Below are 20540 nucleotides of genomic sequence, written 5' to 3' on the forward strand. Positions count from 1 at the left end.
TGATCTGGACGTGAAATTGCTGATTTTTTTTTTTATTATTACTTACAGTTTTGGTGTCTTACCCGGCGGCCTTGTCCGGTCCGTGGTCTGTCTGCGGCCTTCGTGGTGTCCTCCCTGCTTGTCCCGCACTGTCTCTGAGCCGATCCCCGCTTCCCCCGCTGTGTTTGAACGCCGCCGGCATATACCAAGCGCAGTACACTCGGGCACGCTCGGCTCCTCTCGGCTTCTTTCGCATAAGTGCGAGGGGAGCCGAGCATGGCCGAGTGTACCGCGCTCGGTATATGTCGGCGGCCGCGTTCAAACACAGCTTGGGAAACGAGTATCGGCGTATATTGCGCACCCACGGTTTTGCCCTGATTTTAAGGGCAAAAAAGTGCGCGGTATACGCCGATAAATACGGTACTTTTTCTGAGGACGCTCATGTCTGGTCATGTGATTGGTTCTCAGTGGCAGCTTCAGGGGAAAGTTAGGAAAGCCAACAATAGATGCCTCATAGTAAGCTTATTGGTGACGACCTTACACAGGCATTGCAGCCGTTGTTGGTGATCTCCTAAGGATGAGCTCTGGCGTGTTCGCATAGAACAGGTGCAGAGCCCGCCAGGAAGTGTGCACGGCGCTGCGCTAATCACAGCCAGGGAGACATTTCACGATCCCCACAGCCGAGCATCGGGACAATGTCTCCCTGGCTGTGATTAGCACAGTGCCGTGCACACTTCCTGGCGGGCTCTGCACCTGTTCTATGCGAACACGCCAGAGCTCATCCTTGGTGATCTCTCCTTTCCCCTGAAGCTGCCTGCTTGAAGCTGCCTGCTGGGGAGATCATGTGACCAGACCGAAGCGACTCCAGAATTGGTAATTATAGTGTCAGGTCACCCGTAGCCAGGTGACAAGTGCACCCCGTTGGGGTCAGGGATGCACCACAGGGTGGTGAATCCTATGGCCGACTACTGCTAGCAGAGACGAAGCGTGAACCTAAGATCACCCAGGGCGCGGAGTCCAAGACCCAGTTTTGTATTCACCAGAGCCTTTGATGGTAAGGATGGTCTTGGCCGCAACTGGGTCCAGGTCGCATCCCCGAGATTCCTCAAGTCACACTCCGCAGGGAGAAAGGGGAAGCAGTCAGCAGGACAAACCGTGGTGATGGGCAAGCCGAGGTCAGGGCAACAGGCAGACAAGGATAACCGTGGGACATGCAAATAGTCAGGGGCACAGTCAGACAAGGAAGTCGGGAACAAGCCAAAACGGTACATGGAAGATGAACGAAGCACTCTGCAAACAGGAACTAGCAACTATACTGCAGACAGGAACTAAGCATAGGAACACTGTTGAACAGCACTGCAGACCTGTAGAGCAACGGTTAATATAGGCTTCCTGGGATGGACTAGGGTGGAGCCATACAGGAAGAGGAAGTGATAAAAAGGGGAACCAGAGCAGGGTAAGCCTCTAATGAACACATGGAGATCAGGTAAGCAGACAGGCTTGTTGCATTTTCATGACATATAGGCATCTTCCTATCATAGGGTAGTGAGAATAGGATTTAGAAGGTGAGTGGAAGCAGATTTAAGCATAGTTGGCAATAGCCTGGAAGAATTTCACTTTAAAGAAAAAACACTTATTTCTAATTTTCTGAAGCTTGAAAAATCAATAAAAACCATGACAATTTAACAGATCTGTCTGTGGTGATACAATGTGTTAGGTTTTTATAGACATAGTAAAACCTTTAGGCTTTCATGTACACAGGACGTTTAAAAACCTCTCCTGAACGCTGGAATTTGACAGCTACTAGCTGACGGTTAAAAACATCTGTTGTGCCGCGTTTATGCACGTTTAGCCACATTTGCGTTTTAAAAGCATTTTTTTTTACAATGTTAATGGATAGAAATTTCCATTGAAAACGCTTATAAATGAAACGTGGCTAATTGCAACCGCATTTGCAATCAATTACAAGAATTTGACGTTCCAAATGCCAATAAACTTCTGTCCTGAATGCAATGTTTTGCTTAAAAAAAAAAAAATGCCGCTAAACTCAACTGCCTCTAAACGACTATAAACCACTCAGTGTACATGTGATGTGTGTTCAATAAATGATCGCGCCAATCTCAGTGCTATAATGAAAAAACTGCCCCTTTTTTCAAGTCAATAAATCTTCCATTAGCATATGAAAAATAAATTAAAGAGCGCTAATTCACCATCTCATAAATCAATAACAAAAAAAAAAGAAAAGTCCACAAAACCTTGTAGAAAGTGTTCAATATTGTGAAATAAGTGAAAATGAAAAGTCTGTGCTTCAACACTCGTGTGAGAGAGAACTCTCCAAACAGCAATTTGCAAAATCAACAATTGCGTAGATGTCGTATATGTGGACAGGTAAACCATATCCGAGAGGGATGGTCCGTGACTTGTCTGATATCAGCTGCTAGATCTTGCAATTCTTATGCAGACAGACACTCAAAGGAAGCAGCAGAGTAGAATGACACAGCGCAATATAGCCGGTACAAATATGCCAATAATATAGCCTGAAGTTTGCACTTGCACTCGTTGGTGCTATAAGCTAGCACTGTCATGTACAGCTCACTAGTAGGGTAAAACTCGCTGTTTCCCTGACTTTCGGCGTGCATTCCACCACTCAAAAGATATGGACCAGGTAAACCGGAAGTGACGTCAGTGTGAAAGAGCACACAGCCTCAATGCATTTCGTGGGTTCATGTCTTCAGAAAGCTTCCTGAAAATGTGAACCCATGAAATGCATGTTTGGTGAGTTGCAATTGTTGATTTAGCAAATTGCTGTTAGAGTTTTCTCTATCACACGAGTGTTGATGAAGCACAAACCTTTAATTTTCACTTATTTCACAATGTTGAACACTTTCTGCAAGGTTTTGTGGACTTTTCTTCTTTTTTGTTATTGATTTATGAGATGTTGAATTAGCACCGTCCTTTTATTTATTTTTCATATACTCGGTATACATGGACATGTGGGGGGTAAAATCTCGCGCCAACTAAACAATTACTATAGTGAATTATAATAATATTACTGAGCTGCACCCCAAATTGCAGTCTACTGAAACAATAATGGATAAAGTGAAAAGGTAGGGGGCGCTACAGATATTGCAATAACTTAATAATCATAAATATATATATATAGTGATAATAATGTCCAACAATAACAAAAGGTGATAATCATAAATAGTTAATAATATTAGTAGTAATAATAATGTCCAAAATAGTGCATAACTCCCGACTGGGAGATTGAGTGTTAAATCTAGATCAGTATTGTGCAACAAAAGCCCATTAATAAAAGTGCTGTTGGTAATAAACTTGTGCTCGGAGAATAATTCCACTCCACCAATAGAAATTTCCACCTCCACCAAACGGAAAACGATCACCGCAAATGTGCTCAAGGATGGCACCTTACCACAAGATGTTGACCTATTTAGTTAAAAAGAGGTCAATAACAGCATATAGCAAAAGCCATGGATTCCATGCGCAGCTCTTTGTCACTTGATTCCACCAGACTCCATATCATATGAAGCAAACCAGAAAAAAGAGAAAACCGCCATAGAGTAATATCGTTTTTAATAAAAAAAATTAAATCGGACAGCGCCAAGTGGCCCCTTACTTTTGTTGGTGCCTTTCCCCGGCACTGACGCTAATCAGCGTTTGTAAGTTTTAGTGGAGAGACGGTTCCACGGTCAGGACGCTTGCAGGATAGGGTGCGTTCCACTCTCGGATCCAGAGAGCCAGCGCGACCGGAAGTGCATTGATTTTGTGTGACCAAGCGTTTGGTCAAGCAAAATCAACGCACTTCCGGACGCGCTGGCTCTCTGGATCCGAGAGGTGGAACGCACGCTATCCTGCAAGCGTCCTGAGCGTGGAAACGTCTCTCCACTAAAACTTACAACGCTAATTGGCCTCAGTGTTGGGGAAAGGCACCAACCAAAGTAAGGGGCCACTTGGCGCTGTCCGATTTTTATTTTTATTAAAAACGATATTACCCTATGGCGGTTTTCTCTTTTTTCTGGTTTGCTTCATATGATATGGAGTCTGGTGGAATCAAGTGACAAAGAGCTGCGCATGGAATCCATGGCTTTTGCTATATGCTGTTATTGACCTCTTTTTAACTAAATGGGTCAACATCTTGTGGTTAGGTGCCATCCTTGAGCACATTTGCTGTGATTGTTTTCCGTTTGGTGGAGGTGGAAATTTCTATTGGTGGAGTGGAATTATTCTCCGAGCACAAGTTTATTACCAACAGCACTTTTATTATTGGGCTTTTGTTGCACAATACTGATCTAGATTTAACACTCAATCTCCCAGTCGGGAGTTATGCACTATGTTGGACATTATTATTACTACTAATATTAACTATTTATGATTATCACCTTTTGTTATTGTTGGACATTATTATTATTATTATCACTATATATATTTATGATTATTAAGTTATTGCAATATCTGTAGCGCCCCCTACCTTTTCACGGTATACATGGACAGATAAGAGAACAAACGAGAGTTGAGGGGCTTCTGAAAAAAACATCAATCTGCTCCTAAACGTCCGTTTATCAGCAGCAGTGTACATGAGGCCTTAAATAATGAAATTTTATATAGTAGAGACTGATCATCTTTTTTTTTTTTTTTTTTTTCAGGTGCTTTCAGTTTGTGTAGAAGAAGAGAACATAGTGAATTATGCTACAAACGTGTTGCAGAATGCCGATTTGGGACTACGAATGGCTATTCGAAGCAACTTAACTGGAGCTGAAGAGCTATTTGCCAGAAAGTTTAACACCTTGTTTACTCAGGGGAATTACTCTGAAGCTGCCAAAGTAGCTGCATCTGCTCCAAAGGTATCCCAGCTAAAAATTAATCACCAGACACTATATAATGATAAATTGTATCCTTTATAATATGTGGCATTTTTCGGTCTCTCCAGGGAATTCTTCGCACAGCGGACACCATCAGGAAGTTTCAGACTGTACCAGCTCAGCCTGGACAAGCATCACCTCTGCTTCAGTACTTTGGGATTTTACTAGATCAGGGTCAGTTAAACAAGCAAGAGTCACTTGAGCTTTGCAGGCCGGTCCTGCAACAAGGACGCAAGCAACTTTTGGAGAAATGGTTAAAAGAAGATAAGGTAATAGCCATACCCCAAATTACCATCAGTTCAATAAAAAAAATACTATTGTGAACCATACTGACTTGTCCAAATCAATTCCCTTTCTCTTTAATTCAGCTTGAGTGTTCTGAGGAGCTTGGAGACTTGGTAAAGGCAGTGGATCCAACTCTTGCACTTAGTGTTTACCTGCGTGCTAGTGTGCCAAACAAAGTGATTCAATGCTTTGCAGAGACTGGCCAATTCCAGAAAATAGTTCTTTATGCCAAAAAAGTAAGTCTTCCCCAAATGGCTTTTAAAAAACAGCTTCTTTTTTTTTTCCATCACAACTGAAACTCTTGTTCCTATTTTTGTTTCTCTAGGTGGGATACACTCCAGATTGGATCTTCTTGCTTCGTAGTGTCATGAGGATCAGCCCTGATCAGGGACTACAATTTGCCCAGATGCTTGTACAAGATGAGGAACCTCTTGCTAACATTAACCAGGTAAAAGTTGTCCTGAGGCTTCTGTGACAAATGCAGACCTATCACAATGTTTAAAGGATAAATTTACCTTTTGGGAACATGTTCCTCTTTTTAGGGTGGAACATGTAACATGTTCCCGCTCCTGCAGCTCTCCACCTGATTTACCCCTCCCTCTGTGACAGCAGGCTGGGGATCTGCTCCCCACACCTGCTGTCGCAATTTGAAAGGAGCATGGCCATGCAGGGCTCCACCCACAGGGCCCAGTCGTTTTATTCACAACATTCTGTGAATGAATACGCTACAAGTACTGACTGCCTTTGCTGCTGACGGTTTGTAGTTTTCAATGAACTACAAGACCACTGGTGAGCATCAATATAGTTCATTGAAGTAACTGCCTGCCCATATCGGAGGTACAGTCAGACATCTACACTGACAGTCTGCAGGAGCCTGACATTACACTTGTGATATGCTGATTGCGTATGTAAATGCTTTACAGGCTTACATGCAAAAGAATGTATATGAATTTTTTTAAGGTGAACTTATCCTTTGATTTGTACCCAGAACAATGTAACATTACTTTGAAGTACATACTTTGTCGATGGCTTGGATCTTAAAAAAAAGCCTGGAATGATCATATGCAGCTGTCGCTCTTGTGAATTATTTTTTACTATTTTTACATTTAATTGATCAATTATACACCCACGTATCAATAATTAAACTATAATTATGTCTTTTCTGTAGAGTCTTGTATAATCTAATTTCAGGTCATGAGCCTACACAATGTAATTATGAGTCGGTGTTCTGTGTATAATCACATCAGTAAAGGACTTGCAACTGGTTTTTACTGCAGAGATTACTATTCTGTATTTGATATCATTAGTTTATCAGAGTATAAAAAAAAACACTTTTGGGAAGGATAACCCAGTCATTTGATCCAAAGTTTAAATATGCCAGCTAGAAAAGCAGCACATTGTCTTTATCTGTTTCTTAATCATGCATTCTAGGATACAGAATTATAGTGTTAGAAAGATGGGTTATGCAGCTACCTGCAGGCGATTGGACACTGGTAAACAAAAGCTGTGAGGACAGCCCCAGCATAGTTTCTCCCATTCTCTGCAACCCTCCATTTCTTTAGGTGTACGGGCATCCTATCTCTCTGCTCTTAGAAAGGCAAACTTTTTTTTTTATTATTTTACTACCCTTTTACATGATGATTGTTCTATTAAGCCTGCCGCTGCTCATTGCCACTGTGGCTTCCATCTAGCAGCTTTACAGATCTGTTGACTTCTCAACTGCACCTTTGGGCACTGTACCTAGACTCCACCAGGAAGAAGCTGCAGGGAGCTTTACAAGTTCAGGCCATGACACTGCCACATGGGGCGAACCTGTACCTGAAGACCACCTTGTGGCTATGCCCTCAGGGATGGTGAAGAGTTTGAAGGGACTTGTCCCTATATCCTGCTAACTACAGGGACCACAAGACACTGCTTTAAGTTATGGCTTTGTCTCTTGATGATAACGATATGGCGCCGGGCTGGGCCATTTGGGGGGAACCTTTTGTGGGATTTTGACACTTTTTAATTTGGCACCATTTGTTCTGTGTGGTCTCTCCTGCATGATGGGTCTGAGAACACTTTCTGTACTCACAGAGCCTTAAATGCACTGAAATTTGCTGTGCAGAGGTGTGCTATTTTTAGTGTCTTGACTTGCAGCCCTGGCACAAAAGTTTTCCACTCCCTGCCCCTTCCTTGTTACAGGGTTTAGCAACCCCTGAATGTTTCTGAGCTCCCTATGCTTAGAGTTACTGATCACAGAAAGCAAGAAAGCATTTCCGCTTTCTGTTCCACAGCAAAGATAGTGAGTAACCCTTTGGGGTGGACTTTTTTTTCAGTGGATCATAGGTGCAGGGGGAAACTATCAGTGGACCTTGGGGGGCTCACACAGTATTCTCTGTTAGGAGCCAGAGGTCATGGGGCCACTCCTCCAGAGTCCACCTCTGATGTTTTTTTATGTCTCCTATGCTTTCTGATGAAGAAGATGGCTACTCACCTGACTACTGATATTTCTCCCATGCTAAAGTATACTATCTCTGTCCATACTGATGCAGTATGCCCCTGTCTTTCCCTGGAGCAACTTTCATTACAGTGGCCAAAGGGTGCCAGTCTTGATTCCTTAAAAATGGCTTGATATCTTTGTCCCCCTCAAACACTTTGCTCAGCAGTATAATATTTCAGGGATACTACTCCAACCTTTCCACTTTCCACAAAGCAAATGGAGGCATTTGCCACATTCTGGAACAATTTCAGAATGTGGCATTTTAGGTTCAAAAATTCCATATGGAATCTGCCAGGTCAGTCATCAATTTCCTTTAGCTGTGGGGGGTGGAGGCGTGCACCCTTCTGGACTCTAATATTAACCACTTTCATACCGGGCCTATTTTGGTACTTCTCCCCTACATGCAAAAATCATAATTTTTTTGTTAGAAAATTACTTGGAACCCCCAATCACTATATATGCCCTAGGGAATAAAATGGGGGTCATTGCAACTTTTTATCTCGCACGGTATTTGCACAATAATTTTTTAAACACCTTTTTTTTGGAGGGAAAAAATTGTTTCATGAATTAAAAAATAACAAAACAGTAAAGTTAGCCCAATTTTTTTGTATAATGTGAAAGATGAAGTTACGCTGAGTAAATAGATACCTAACATGTCACGCTTTAAAATTGCGCACACATTAATGGAATGGCGCCAAACTTCAGTACTTAAAAATCTCCATAGGTGTTGCTTAATTTTTTTTTACAGGTTACCAGTTTAGAGTTAGGGGAGGTCTAGTGCTAGAATTGTTGCTGGCGCTCTAACGCACGCGGCGATACCTCATGTGTGGTTTGAACGGCGTTTACATATGTGGGTGGGACTTGCGTGTGTGTTCGCTTCTGAGCGACGGGACTTCCCCTCCCGTCGCCTATAAGAACGATCAAGCGGCGGAACTGCCACTATGATCGTTCTTATGGTGCACAGGATCACCGGCTGAAGAGATGGATATCTGAATGATGCCTGTAGCTGTGCAGGCATCTTTTAGATATCCCCACTGAAAGTCCAGGACGTCATATGACGTCCTTGGGTGGGAAGTGGTTAAGGATGTCTACTTGGTCACTATTTTTCTTCTACATCAGCAATATTCGATTGTGCTGGGAGAACACATTTCCAGTTTGTTGCAATTCCATTTGGCCTGTCCCACAGCACCTGATGTGTTGGCCAGGGTATTGTCTCCCAGCTTAGCTCTGCTACACACTTAGAGCTAGATTCACGTAGGACTTACGCCGACGTATCTCGAAATACGCCGCGTAAGTCAAAATGTGCGCCGTTGTATCTTTGCGCCGTGCCCACAGAACTAGATATGCCATCAAATAGGCTTCTTCTGACCGACGTAACTTTCCTACGCCGGCGTATCGTAGGCGCATATTTACGCTGGACGCATCTTGCGCTCCCATATTATTTTCTAATTAAATATGCAAATGAGCGATATATGGCGATTCACGAGCGTACATGCGCCCGACGCAGGCTACGCGCGGTGCGCGCAAGTTGTACGTCCGGCCTACATTTACCCCTTATAAAGCAGGGGTAACTCAGCAACAGACATGCACAGGTCAGCTGGAGAGCAGCTACAGCAGCACCGTTACGAACGAGCTGAGCAACGCCACTTGCAGGACAACACATTAGTATGCCAACATGCCAGGGGCAGCCATGGTCATGGCACTACTACTGTGTCCGCCGGCACGTAGGAGGGCACGGGAGAGGATATACTGAACACGCCTGAACGTCTTTGGCATGGGTGATTCTGAGGTGTTTCGCATCTTCAGATTCAGCCCTGATGCCATCCTGGAATTGGCCACAACCCTGCATGATGACATCACCAGCAAGACACAACGCTCACATGCAGTGCAGCCACTGGTCAAGGTAGTGGCAACACTGCATTTCCTCGCCAGTGGATCATTTCAGCGTACAAGTGGAGTCGTGGCTGGGATGTCACAATCCAGCATGAGCAGATGTGTGCACCAGGTTGTCCCCGCAATCCTCAGACGCATGTCCCACCACATCATCAAACCCAGCCATGAGCATCTGAGGCGGAAGGCAATGCAGGATTTCTGCAGCATTGCCGGATTCCCACGCACCGTGGGGGCCATTGATTGCACACATGTGGCACTACGGCCCCCCGTGACACAGAGCACATATACCGTAAGCAGTGGCATTCCATCAACGTACAGGTGATAGCCAATGCCTCATATGGCACGTCCGTGCCAGCCACGACAGCTACATATACCGTCAATGCAACATCTCCACAGAATTCGAACAGAACGTGTACGGGAACAGCTGGCTGGTTGGTGAGTGCCATGGGAGTCAGGCATGACTGTCCGACCCCATGATGCAGACATCATGAGGGGCACATGCATGACTAACATCCTCCTGTCTTTTTCCTTCCAGGTGACTCGGCATATGCACTTGGGCCCCATCTCATGACTCCATACCAGATCCCCCAAACCAGAGGAGAGAGAAACTACAATGCTGCACACATGCGTACCCGTGCAGTGGTGGAACGGACATGTGCCCTCCTGAAGTCCCGTTTCCGATGCCTGGACACGTCTGGGGGGGCCTTGTTGTATTCCCCCAACTTCGTGTGCCAGATCATCGGTGCATGTTGCGTGCTGCACAACTACGCCATGAGAAAGGGCCCGGAGATTGACATACGTGATGACCTGACACCCCAACCACCCAGTCCCCCCCTAACCGAAGCTACCCGGTCTGCTGAGGGAAGAGCAGTCAGGAGTTGCCTCGTGGAACGCATTTTTGAACGTTAAACACACACATTCATCATGGCACACGTACAATGCATGCATGCATGCACTCCACTGTGGTCCCTAGCTCACACACACCACATCCACATCACATTGGATTAGCCCAAGTCCACCATGCATGACTTGGGAGCAGCAACGCTACGCCAAGGCCCCAATTTGTCGCTGTCCATTCATACCACATTCACACGGTCGTGGGGATAACTTCTCCCCGATGACCCAGGGTGACACACCTTACTGGCAGGTATGTCACCCCCACATTCACACACCAGTCACACTGTAGCCTACACTCCTCACCGTGTGCAGGAACTTAAAAAAAAAAGGGTTCATGCCATTGGCAGCCATATCCGAGGACGGCACATCCTTCTGTGGACGTCATTTAAAAAAATTAAACAAATTATAATCTGAGCAAATAAAAGAAAAAGCTCATACTCTGAGCAAAATCCAAAAACAAAGAGCACTCATCTGCTCTGTCGTGGGCCAAGCCTGGTGCCATGGTTGCCACGGCTCTGGCTCCTCAGTTGCCTGGAGGAAGCCTCGACTGGGGGCGGTGGGGCATTAGGAGGAGAATCATCCCCTGCTCTGTCACTCCTGGCAGGTGGTGGCTGCCTGCCCTCTATTGCAACGGCAAGGCGGGTGAGCACCGTGTTGGTATGAGCAAGCATCCTCCGCTGGCGTGTGGTGTTGTGGTGCTGGTGCCGCCTGGTCTGTCTCCCCTCCGCCTCCACAGCAGCATTGTTGGCCTCTACAGCCACTTCCAACCTCCTCACCTCCGCCGTGAGGACTGCTGTTGCGGCCTGCTGCTCCCCCATGCAGGTCTCCATGGCAACGCAGTTTGCGCTCACATCCTCCAGGCTGTCAGAGATGGAGCTGCTCTGATCAGCCTGCTGGGTGAGGGACTGCTGCACACCCAAAGCGCAGGCAGCCTGGGACTGGGCCGAGGAGGCCAGGCTATCTGCTACACGCCGCAGGTCACCCACCATAGCACCGATATGGCGGGTCTGCCGGGCCTACTCCCTCTGCAGCCCTTCTTGGAGGGCTCCGGGTATACCCCTGGTCTTCCGTGGAGCCTTCCTGGGGTAAGGAGAGGCTTGGGCCCGTCCAGACGGACTAGACCTGGAGGGGGTTCCCCTGGATGGGGTAGACCGGTAGGGGGTAGACCTGATGGGCGGGGAGGTGGCTGAGGGTTCTGGGATGGTGGAATCCTCCTCATAATATATACAGTCCTCCTGGTGGAGATCCACTGACTCCTCGACAATAACCTCTAGCAGAGAGGTATGGGCACTCCCCTCCACCAATATGACTGTGCTTCCCAGGGGGTCAGACCGAGCCACAGGATGTTCCGGGGATGGCATGGGTCGAAACCGGCCGACGACGGCCCAGCACCCTCCAGCACATCTGTGGATGACACAAAACATTCACATGTTGGTGGACCCACACACTTGTCACATGTTCCCTTCCACCCCCTCACATGCTACACACCAAATGGAGGATAAAACACACTTACCTGTCCCCAAGTCCAGATCAGTGGAGTTATAGCCCCTGGCATGCTTCTTTATGAGGGCCAACTTGTCACGGACCCGACGTCTCATGTCATTTTATTTTTTTCTGGATGTCATCAGACATCCGGGTCTAATTGCCAATGGCATTCACATAGAGGGTGATCTTGGCAAGAATCTCCCTCCTTATGTGCCTTGCTGGTCTTGTCACTGTGGGCACCATGCAGGTATGCCTCATATTTCGTTATTTCCACCAACACGATATTGGTCTCCTCAGAATTGAAGTTCCTCTTCCTCTTCTTATCCTTGCCCACTTTAGGAGGTGCCATCGCTCTACAAAAGTACCTTGCTTTAGGGGGGAAACAGTCAAACGGATGTACTTTTGCGCTGGACGGGCGTATGTCTGGGCGTATTTATTCGCTCGGAGTAAGCCAGAAAGTTGCGCCGGCGTAGTTGTGAGCATGCGCACACGGATGCGGTCACACTTCCGCGTCACTGCGCATGCTCCGTTCATGATACGACGGGCGTACATCACTGCTCCGAGTCCGGAACATCATTTGCATGGGGTCACACCCACTTCTTCCTACGCCGGGTTACGCCATTGAAATCTAAGCCACGCCGACGCAGCGTGGGGAGCACTGGCTTCCAGAATTCCATGGTTGACTCTCTGCGCAACGCCAACGTAGCGTATATTCGTTACGCTACGCCCGCCTAACGATGCGCCGAGGTATGTGAATCTAGCTCTTAGGATATTCCCCTCCTGAAGGAACAGTCGATCCAGACCTTGTCAGCCATTGTCTATCAAACGGACTCTGCAGAGGTGCGGATGAATAATGCAATACATTTCCAGAGGTCAGTGCTGAAACTGACCCACTCCTTGTGCCTGATTCTGAACATGGTCCAGTCCAAGGTTTTCCTCCCAAGTAAAATTAGGGCCCTCTGCACTTTTATGGTCCAGGGGTCACCCAACCATTTGCATGAGGGTCTTGGGCATGATGGTAGCCACCGTTGAGGCAGTACCATAAGCCCAGTTTCACTCCAGGCCATTGCAACAGTACATTTTGGCTGCATGGCTGCAAACGTAGTCTCTGTATAAAACCATTAACCTGACATTCAGAATCAGGCTTGCTCTATCATGGTGGATTTCCATTCAGGTTCTGGAAACTGGGTAAGTGGGCGGGGGGGGGGGACAGGACAGCTTGGGTGGCGTCCTGGAAACTATCTTGGTACATGTGACTTGGTTGTTGGCAGAAGCCTGACTTCCGATCAACATCCTGGAACCCGGAGTGATTCAGTTGTCCCTCCAGCGATGTAACTCTTGTCTGTGAGGACACCCTACCAGGGTTTAGTCTGACAATGCTACGGCTGTGGCTTATATCATTTTTCAAGTCACACATCTTATTCTAACGTGGATGGAAATTTATAATCTGGCCTTGGCTGCAGTGCATATTTCAGGTGTGAAAAATTGGCAGGCTGACTTTCCCAGTCATCAGCTTCTAGTTCAAGGGGATTGGTCTTTTCACACAGAGGTGTTTCAAGACCTTTGTCACAGGTAGAGGTGACTCCAGACGTGGATATTCTGACATCCAGGTTCAACCACAAGCTGGACACAACCCGCTCTGTCACTACCAAGAACAACCACGATGTACAGCACACATAGCCGTGGCACCTGGTTCGGCTACACTTATGCACACATGGTGATTACGGTGTGCCCAGGCATATCTGGCACACCCCGTGCGCACACCTATGTTAAAGGGGTTGTAAAGGTTAGTTTTTTATTTTCTAAATGGGTTCCTTCAAGCTAGTGCATTGTTGGTTCACTTACCTTTTCCTTCGATTTTCCTTCTAAATTTTTTTGTTTTTTCTTTGAATTTCTCACTTCCTGTTCCTCCTCAGTAAGCTGTTCTGGCTGACTAACCAGCCAGAACAGCTCGGATGATTGGGGCAAGCTTACTAAGGAGAAACAGGAAGTGAGAAATTTAGACAAAGAAAAAAACATTTAGAAGGGAAATCGAAGGAAAAGGTAAGTGAACCAACAATGCACTAGCTTAAAGGAACCTATTTAGAAAATAAAAAACGAACCTTTACAACCCCTTTAATTATACAATGTTTCTTGTAACTAGTTTCCCTCTAGAGCACTCATGTTAAAATCTGCAATTTTGGCTGTAAAATTATTTAAAACCCCAAAACATTAAGCAAGAGGCCTTGTAGAATAAAAATATGGTTACTTCAATATTATACAGTCCTGATAAAAAGTTTAAGACCACTTGAAAAATGGCAACAAATCATATTTTACATTGTTGGATCTTAACAAGGTTCCAAGTAGAGCTTCAACATGCAACAAGAAGAAATGAGAGTGAGACAAAACATTTTTTGAGCATTCAATTAATTGAAAACAACGAATAAACGGAAACGTTTAGGACCACATGCCTTGAAAAGGCCAAATCTGTGCAAATATGTTGTGATGGCAAAGGCAAAAAAACTCTCCCTTTTTGAACGTGGTCGGGTTGCTGAACTGCATAAGCAGGGTTCAAAAAAGGGGGAGGGGGAATAACATATAAGCACTCACATTAGCCCACATCCGAAATACTAGTTCAAAAAAAGGGGTAGTACTACACTAGGTAGTGACATGGCGGACTTTCAAAGGCAATCACAGGGACAATTTGGGTTATATAAAAAATATATTTAATTACAAAAATACACATATACAAATAAATTCCAATAAATGTTGAAAAAAATACATAGATACATATAAGCAATATATTTATCTCGCCACATATAAGCAATATATTTATCTCGCCGACGCGTTTCGCCTTACGGCTTCTTCGGGACGAGCTTTGAGATTGTATGACAAGAAGATATTGCTACTTGTATACGTCAGTAGGTTGGTGGCCGTCCAATTCATCACAGGTCATTGGAATCACAAGCTATAAAAGTGCCAAGTGATGCGTTGGTATGCCCAATGGGAGGAGAAAAAAGTCTCCTAATGATGTAGAGGGGCCACAGCATGAGTAAATTGCTGGTTCTGAAAATTAAAACAGAAAGAACAGAGCCGGGACCAGCAAGGCAGAGGGCAGGTGGAGGAAGCCTTGGGGAGAAATAGATCCCTACTAAGGGCAGCCACACTGCACTGTCCAATAGAGGACAAGCCAGGGGGTTAGGAACCTTGCAGCTTAAGAAATATAGTGTGTCCCGGGGGGGTAGCAGCCTGTGCTCCGCGGAGTCTTGCTAAGGAGAGTAAATACAATCTCATGGCTGTTGCCTTAGCCATGAGCTTTTTTTAAACTCTTCACTCTGTGGACATGTATAGGATGTCCAGAGAGGCGAAGTGGTTAACAAGTCAGAGATATCAAGGAACCCATAACAACCAAACAACCACCATCTTTAATTTTGAAAATGAAAGGTGAATCAGAGTTATTACATGTGCTAAATTTTTTGCATAGATATTTGTAAATAATGGCTTGGTGTGCCTTTTGGCAAAGAGCCCCCAACTGCAGATTCATGTATGATTTGGTTTTTTCTTGTTCCCAGATCGTTGATGTGTTTATGGAGAACAGTCTCGTTCAGCAGTGTACTTCATTTTTGCTAGATGCACTGAAGAACAATAGGCCAGCTGAAGGTCACCTACAGACTCGCCTTTTGGAGATGAACTTGATCCATGCTCCACAGGTGCTTATGTTTTTATTTTCTTGTCATACATTAAAGTATAACTAAAAGCAAAATGTTTTATTTCATTTTGGATAGAGTGGAGAGGGATTAGAACACTTCAGTGTTTTTATTGCCATCTGTGCCACCATTAAGAAAATTCACCCTCTCTCTTTGTCCTGTTTACCATTAGCAGTGAAAGTAGAAGAAAATCACAAAGTTTGGGATGTCCTTAGAAAAGTAATAGAGGGGAAATCTTCCAATGGGGACATGGTTCTGGTGGCCTGGGGATCCCCAAGGGATTTCCCTAATTTTCAGGAATTTCCTCTCGCTTCCTGTTTTGATTATGGGACAGGAAGTGAAGGGAAATCTCCTTAATGGGACACAGATGACGAAAAATAAATCAACAGGGGTTATAGCCCTCCTTTACTTTATCCAAAATGAAGACAAATGTTCTGCCTATAGTTCTACTTTAAGCCTAATACTCATGTGGATTTGGTTAATTTAAAATGTCTTTCCAACATGTTTTACAGGGTAATTCTGTGAGATAATAGATGACCATGCTGGTTGACATTTTTAATTTTTTTTTGTATCTTAATCACTCAGGTTGCAGATGCGATCCTTGGAAATCAAATGTTCACTCATTATGATAGGGCACATATTGCCCAGCTGTGTGAGAAGGCTGGATTGCTGCAGAGAGCTTTGGAGCATTACACTGACCCGTATGATGTCAAGCGTGCTGTGGTACACACACATCTTCTTAACCCAGAGGTGAGCTATTCTAAGATGGGTATGATGATTCAACAGGGATATGATCTTTTATCTAAAGACATGTTGTCACAGCAGAATCACCCTGACAGACAATTCTTGGAATGGATGTGAAGAGAGCAGAGGGGGTTGATCATCTGAAATGGGTTTGACAATCACCCTTGTTCCCTGCGATAACATTAACACGAGAGGTTGCATGTTTTTCACAATCATGTCACAGATTTTCCAGCCACTGTCTGTGGGTTTTTTCACTAAAACAGAAATGCAGGCTCCACCTTTGATCGTGTATTGAGTGATGACCATATTGAGATCATGGAGACTCTCCTGTCACGTGATTTGGACACATAGAAACAATGTTGCCAGATCTGGCGCCCCTGGAAGTTGCTCAGGGAATCCTCTGAAATGCGAAAAATAAATATACGAGTCAGCCATAAGACTTGAACCCAGTCAGGAGGTGGGGTGAACGAGGTGATGTCTGTTTGTGAGCTTAATCCTGACTGCATTTAATCATTCTCACCTTTTTTCGCAGTTTTTGTTTGGTCTTCGTATGTGTGATGTGTCCTACACCCTTTTGAGAGTTAAACATGGGGAGTAGTAAGCCATAGACCACAGCCTTGTTGGGTTGAGGAAGATAGGGTTATTCTTGCTAGGGGTCCAACAATATAAGGCCCCTTTCACACGGGGCGGTGGCTTTTTAGCGCCGCTATACCATCGGAATTGCTGCGGGTTTCGGCCGCTAGCGGTGCGGTATTAACCCTTGGGTTTTCACATTGAGAAGGCTGGGCAGGAGTTTTTCAGGTGGTATTTAGGAGCTATTTTTAGCGATGTACCGCCTGAAAAACTCCTAAATCCTAAACGCCTAAGTAACCCAGTGTATTATTTTATTTTTTCTTTATAATATATGTTGGTAAACGCTCCCCAATGGTATTCTAATTAGTTAATGCCATTTATTGGGCAAGGGTTTGTAGGGTGTTTGTCTTTGTCTATGTGTAACATGCTTTGTTATGTACATTTCCTATATTCTTGTTTGTGGTATGTGGATAATATCTCTTGTTGTATAAAGTTGTTTGAAAACTTAATATTGGATGTCAAACAAATAAAACTGTGAAATGCTTCTTCTAGTACTGATTATTAGCATAGTTTAACACTGAGGAGGATTGTTTTGAAGTTCAGCTGAATAATTTTATGTCTCTGAGAAGTAGCAGATGGCTCAACTAATAATTCTCTGGGATTTGTGTTGCCCCTGAGAAGGATGCTAGCCAAGACAATAAGAGTGTGGATTTTACATTGGTATATTACTTGTGTCTTTACCAGGAATTTATTTTTCCTTTTTAAAAATTAGTGGTTGGTGAACTTCTTTGGCTCGTTGTCAGTGGAGGACTCAGTAGAGTGTTTGCGGGCTATGCTGTCAGCCAACATCCGGCAGAACCTTCAGCTCTGTGTCCAGGTGGCATCAAAGTACCATGAACAGTTGGGCACCCAGACTTTGGTTGAACTCTTTGAATCATTCAAGAGTTATGAAGGTATGTGCATATGATCTTATACAGTTATTGTTATATTAGAGCCATAAAGCCCCACCAAGTTATGCCCCTGTACAATGTCTAAAATGGCATACAAACCTAAAACTCACCATAGACATTACAATCTGACCATAAAATCTCTGTACAATCAACTTAATTTTTAAACAATGTACAGGTGAAACTCGAAAAATCTGAATATCGTGCAAAAGTTCATTTGTTTCACTAATGCAACTTAAAAGGTCGAACTAATATATGAGATGGACTCATTATATGCAAAGCAAGATAGTTCAAGCCGTGATTTGTCATAATTGTGATTATTATGGCTTTACAAATTCTTCAGGAGAGGCTTGACATGTGGTGGCTCTTGATGCACTGACTCCAGCCTCAGTCCACTCCTTGTGAAAGTCCCCAACACTTTTTGAATGGCCTTTTCCAGACTGAGACTCAAGGCTCGGGAACCTTTTGCAGGTGTTCTGGCTTAATTAGCTGATTAGAGTGGGACACTTTGAGCCTAGAATATTGTACCCTTTCACAATATTCTAATTTTCTGAGATTGTGGATTTGGGGTTTTTATGAGTCTTCACAGTTATGACAAATCACGACTTGAACTATCTTGCTTTGCATGTAATGAGTCTATCTCATATATATATTTCAGCTTTTAAGTTGCATTAGTAAAATGAACTTTTGCACAATATTCAAATTTTTCGAGTTTCACCTGTATTGTGAGGACCTACCTAAACTATCCAATCAGTCAGGCCCTTGCATTATATAGTTGTTGGTAGATGTAAAGAAGATTATACTGGATAAAAATAGGCACAAATAGATAAACCCAAACCGGTCAAGGTAAAATACCACTCATAATGCTAGTTTATTGCCCCACTTTCAGTTCCAGAGCTGTCATTCCCTGGCTGCTACAGCTAATCAAGCACAATATGTTTCAGTAGCTGCTTTGGAGGTCAAAGGAGACATTTGAGGGGCTAATAGACCCCATAAAGAATACCTGTCGTATGCTCTAATCTATCACATAGATTTGTTAGCCCCCATGTGATGGCTATAAAGTTGACAGAAATAAAATCAAAATTTTAATAAAAAAAAAAAATTAATCCCCCCCCCCCCCCCATACACGCAAATGCAAATATAGACATAGGTACCACACGCACATGTAAACTGCATTTGCAACACATGTGAAATGTCACTGCAGATGTTTGAGTGAGGAGCAATAATTCTAGGGCCATCATTCACGATCAAATCAACACTTGTAATTGGTGAAGGCTTTAAAAAAAAATTTTTTATATATATATATATATATACCATAGTTTGGTGCAATTTCAGGGGGAAAACCACATTTTCAGCCTTGACATATTTGGCATCTATTTACTTAAAAATTATTTTGGTACATTTTTTTCCCTCAAATTTGCATTCGATAAGTGGCTTTGTAGATATTGTGCCATGAAAAATCAATTGCAACAGCCACCATTTGGTTTTCCATCGTCTCCACTTTCAGAAAAAAACATAATGTCCATATTTCCCACTCTCTTTATCTCTCTATTAAGAGTAGCCTTTTTATACCCCTTCTGCTTGAATCTAGATGATGAGACTTGGGATTGGGAGGGGGATAGCGCTTTCTCTGCTCTGTTAAACAGGGAGAATTCCATGGGGCTTTGTGGGCACTGCACTGCAGTGTGCATTGTATGAATGGGCCACGGTGTAAAGCCTGTAGTGTTAAATAACCTAGCAAACTGCAATGAAGAGTGGATAGCATCATCAGCTCTCCGCTATCTGTTCCAACTGAGTGGAATGACCGTAACTCAACCCACATTTTTAGAAGTAGAGGTAAGCAGTTGTAGCCGTAGTATTTCTCTCAGTATGTTTCCTTTCAGCCTATGGTTGATTCAGGTTTTCGCGTTGAATTTCATTGTTCTTTTTGTTTTGGTTGCAGAGAAGGGCAACCAAACTGATAAAAGGCATGGAGGAGCTCAGCTATGAGGAAAGATTAGAGGAACTGAATTTATTCTCTTGAGAAGAGGAGGTTAAGGGGGGATATGATCAACATGTCCAAGGTCCATATAGTGAACTTGGTGTTGAGTTATTCACTTTAAGGTCATCACAAAAGACAAGGGGGCACTCTTTACGTCTAGAGGAAAATATTTCATCCCCCAAATATGAAAAGGTTTCTTCCCAGTAAGAGCTGTGAAAATGTGGAATAGACTCCATTCCAGAGATGGTTCTGGCCAGCTCAGTAGATTGATTTTAAAAATAACTGGATACTACTAACATTGATAGCTAAAGTTGATCCAGGGAATATCGGATTGCTTCTGGGGGGATCGGGAAGGACTTTTCCAACTACACTAGGAAATAATCAGAAGTGAAGCTATTGATTTAAATTTGTGTTGCTCTAAATTTGAGGACATATTTTGTTTACCTCCTTATGGGAGTAAACCTGCGATGTGTGTTCATCTCATTTTGCTTTAGAGCAGAGTTAGTTTAATCTATATTAACCACTTTGTGCAGTGATATCTGAATGATGCCTGCAGCTATAGGGCATCATTCAGATATCATCGTCTTCAGCTGCCGATTCTCTGCACGATGAGAATGATCAAAGCGGCAGTTCCGCTGCTTGATCATTCTTATAGGCAGTGGGAGGGGACGCCCCCCCCTGCTGCCATCGAGGGCCTGGAGAGCGACT

General features: G+C 44.2%; 1 protein-coding gene across 2 annotated transcripts in view; it reads left to right on the plus strand.

Annotated features, from left to right (window-relative positions):
- Nucleotides 1–20540, plus strand: part of CLTCL1 (clathrin heavy chain like 1) — a 170632-nt gene that overhangs the window by 96518 nt on the left and 53574 nt on the right. For both annotated transcript variants that reach the window (XM_040348535.1, XM_040348543.1), the window contains 7 exons: nucleotides 4644–4841; nucleotides 4928–5128; nucleotides 5228–5380; nucleotides 5470–5592; nucleotides 15453–15590; nucleotides 16173–16337; nucleotides 17677–17857. In XM_040348535.1, the coding sequence (XP_040204469.1) occupies nucleotides 4644–4841; nucleotides 4928–5128; nucleotides 5228–5380; nucleotides 5470–5592; nucleotides 15453–15590; nucleotides 16173–16337; nucleotides 17677–17857 (1159 nt within the window). The remainder of the gene's footprint in view (nucleotides 1–4643; nucleotides 4842–4927; nucleotides 5129–5227; nucleotides 5381–5469; nucleotides 5593–15452; nucleotides 15591–16172; nucleotides 16338–17676; nucleotides 17858–20540) is intronic.

Source organism: Rana temporaria, chromosome 1, assembly GCF_905171775.1.
Source record: "Rana temporaria chromosome 1, aRanTem1.1, whole genome shotgun sequence".
Taxonomy (NCBI): Eukaryota; Metazoa; Chordata; class Amphibia; order Anura; family Ranidae; genus Rana; species Rana temporaria.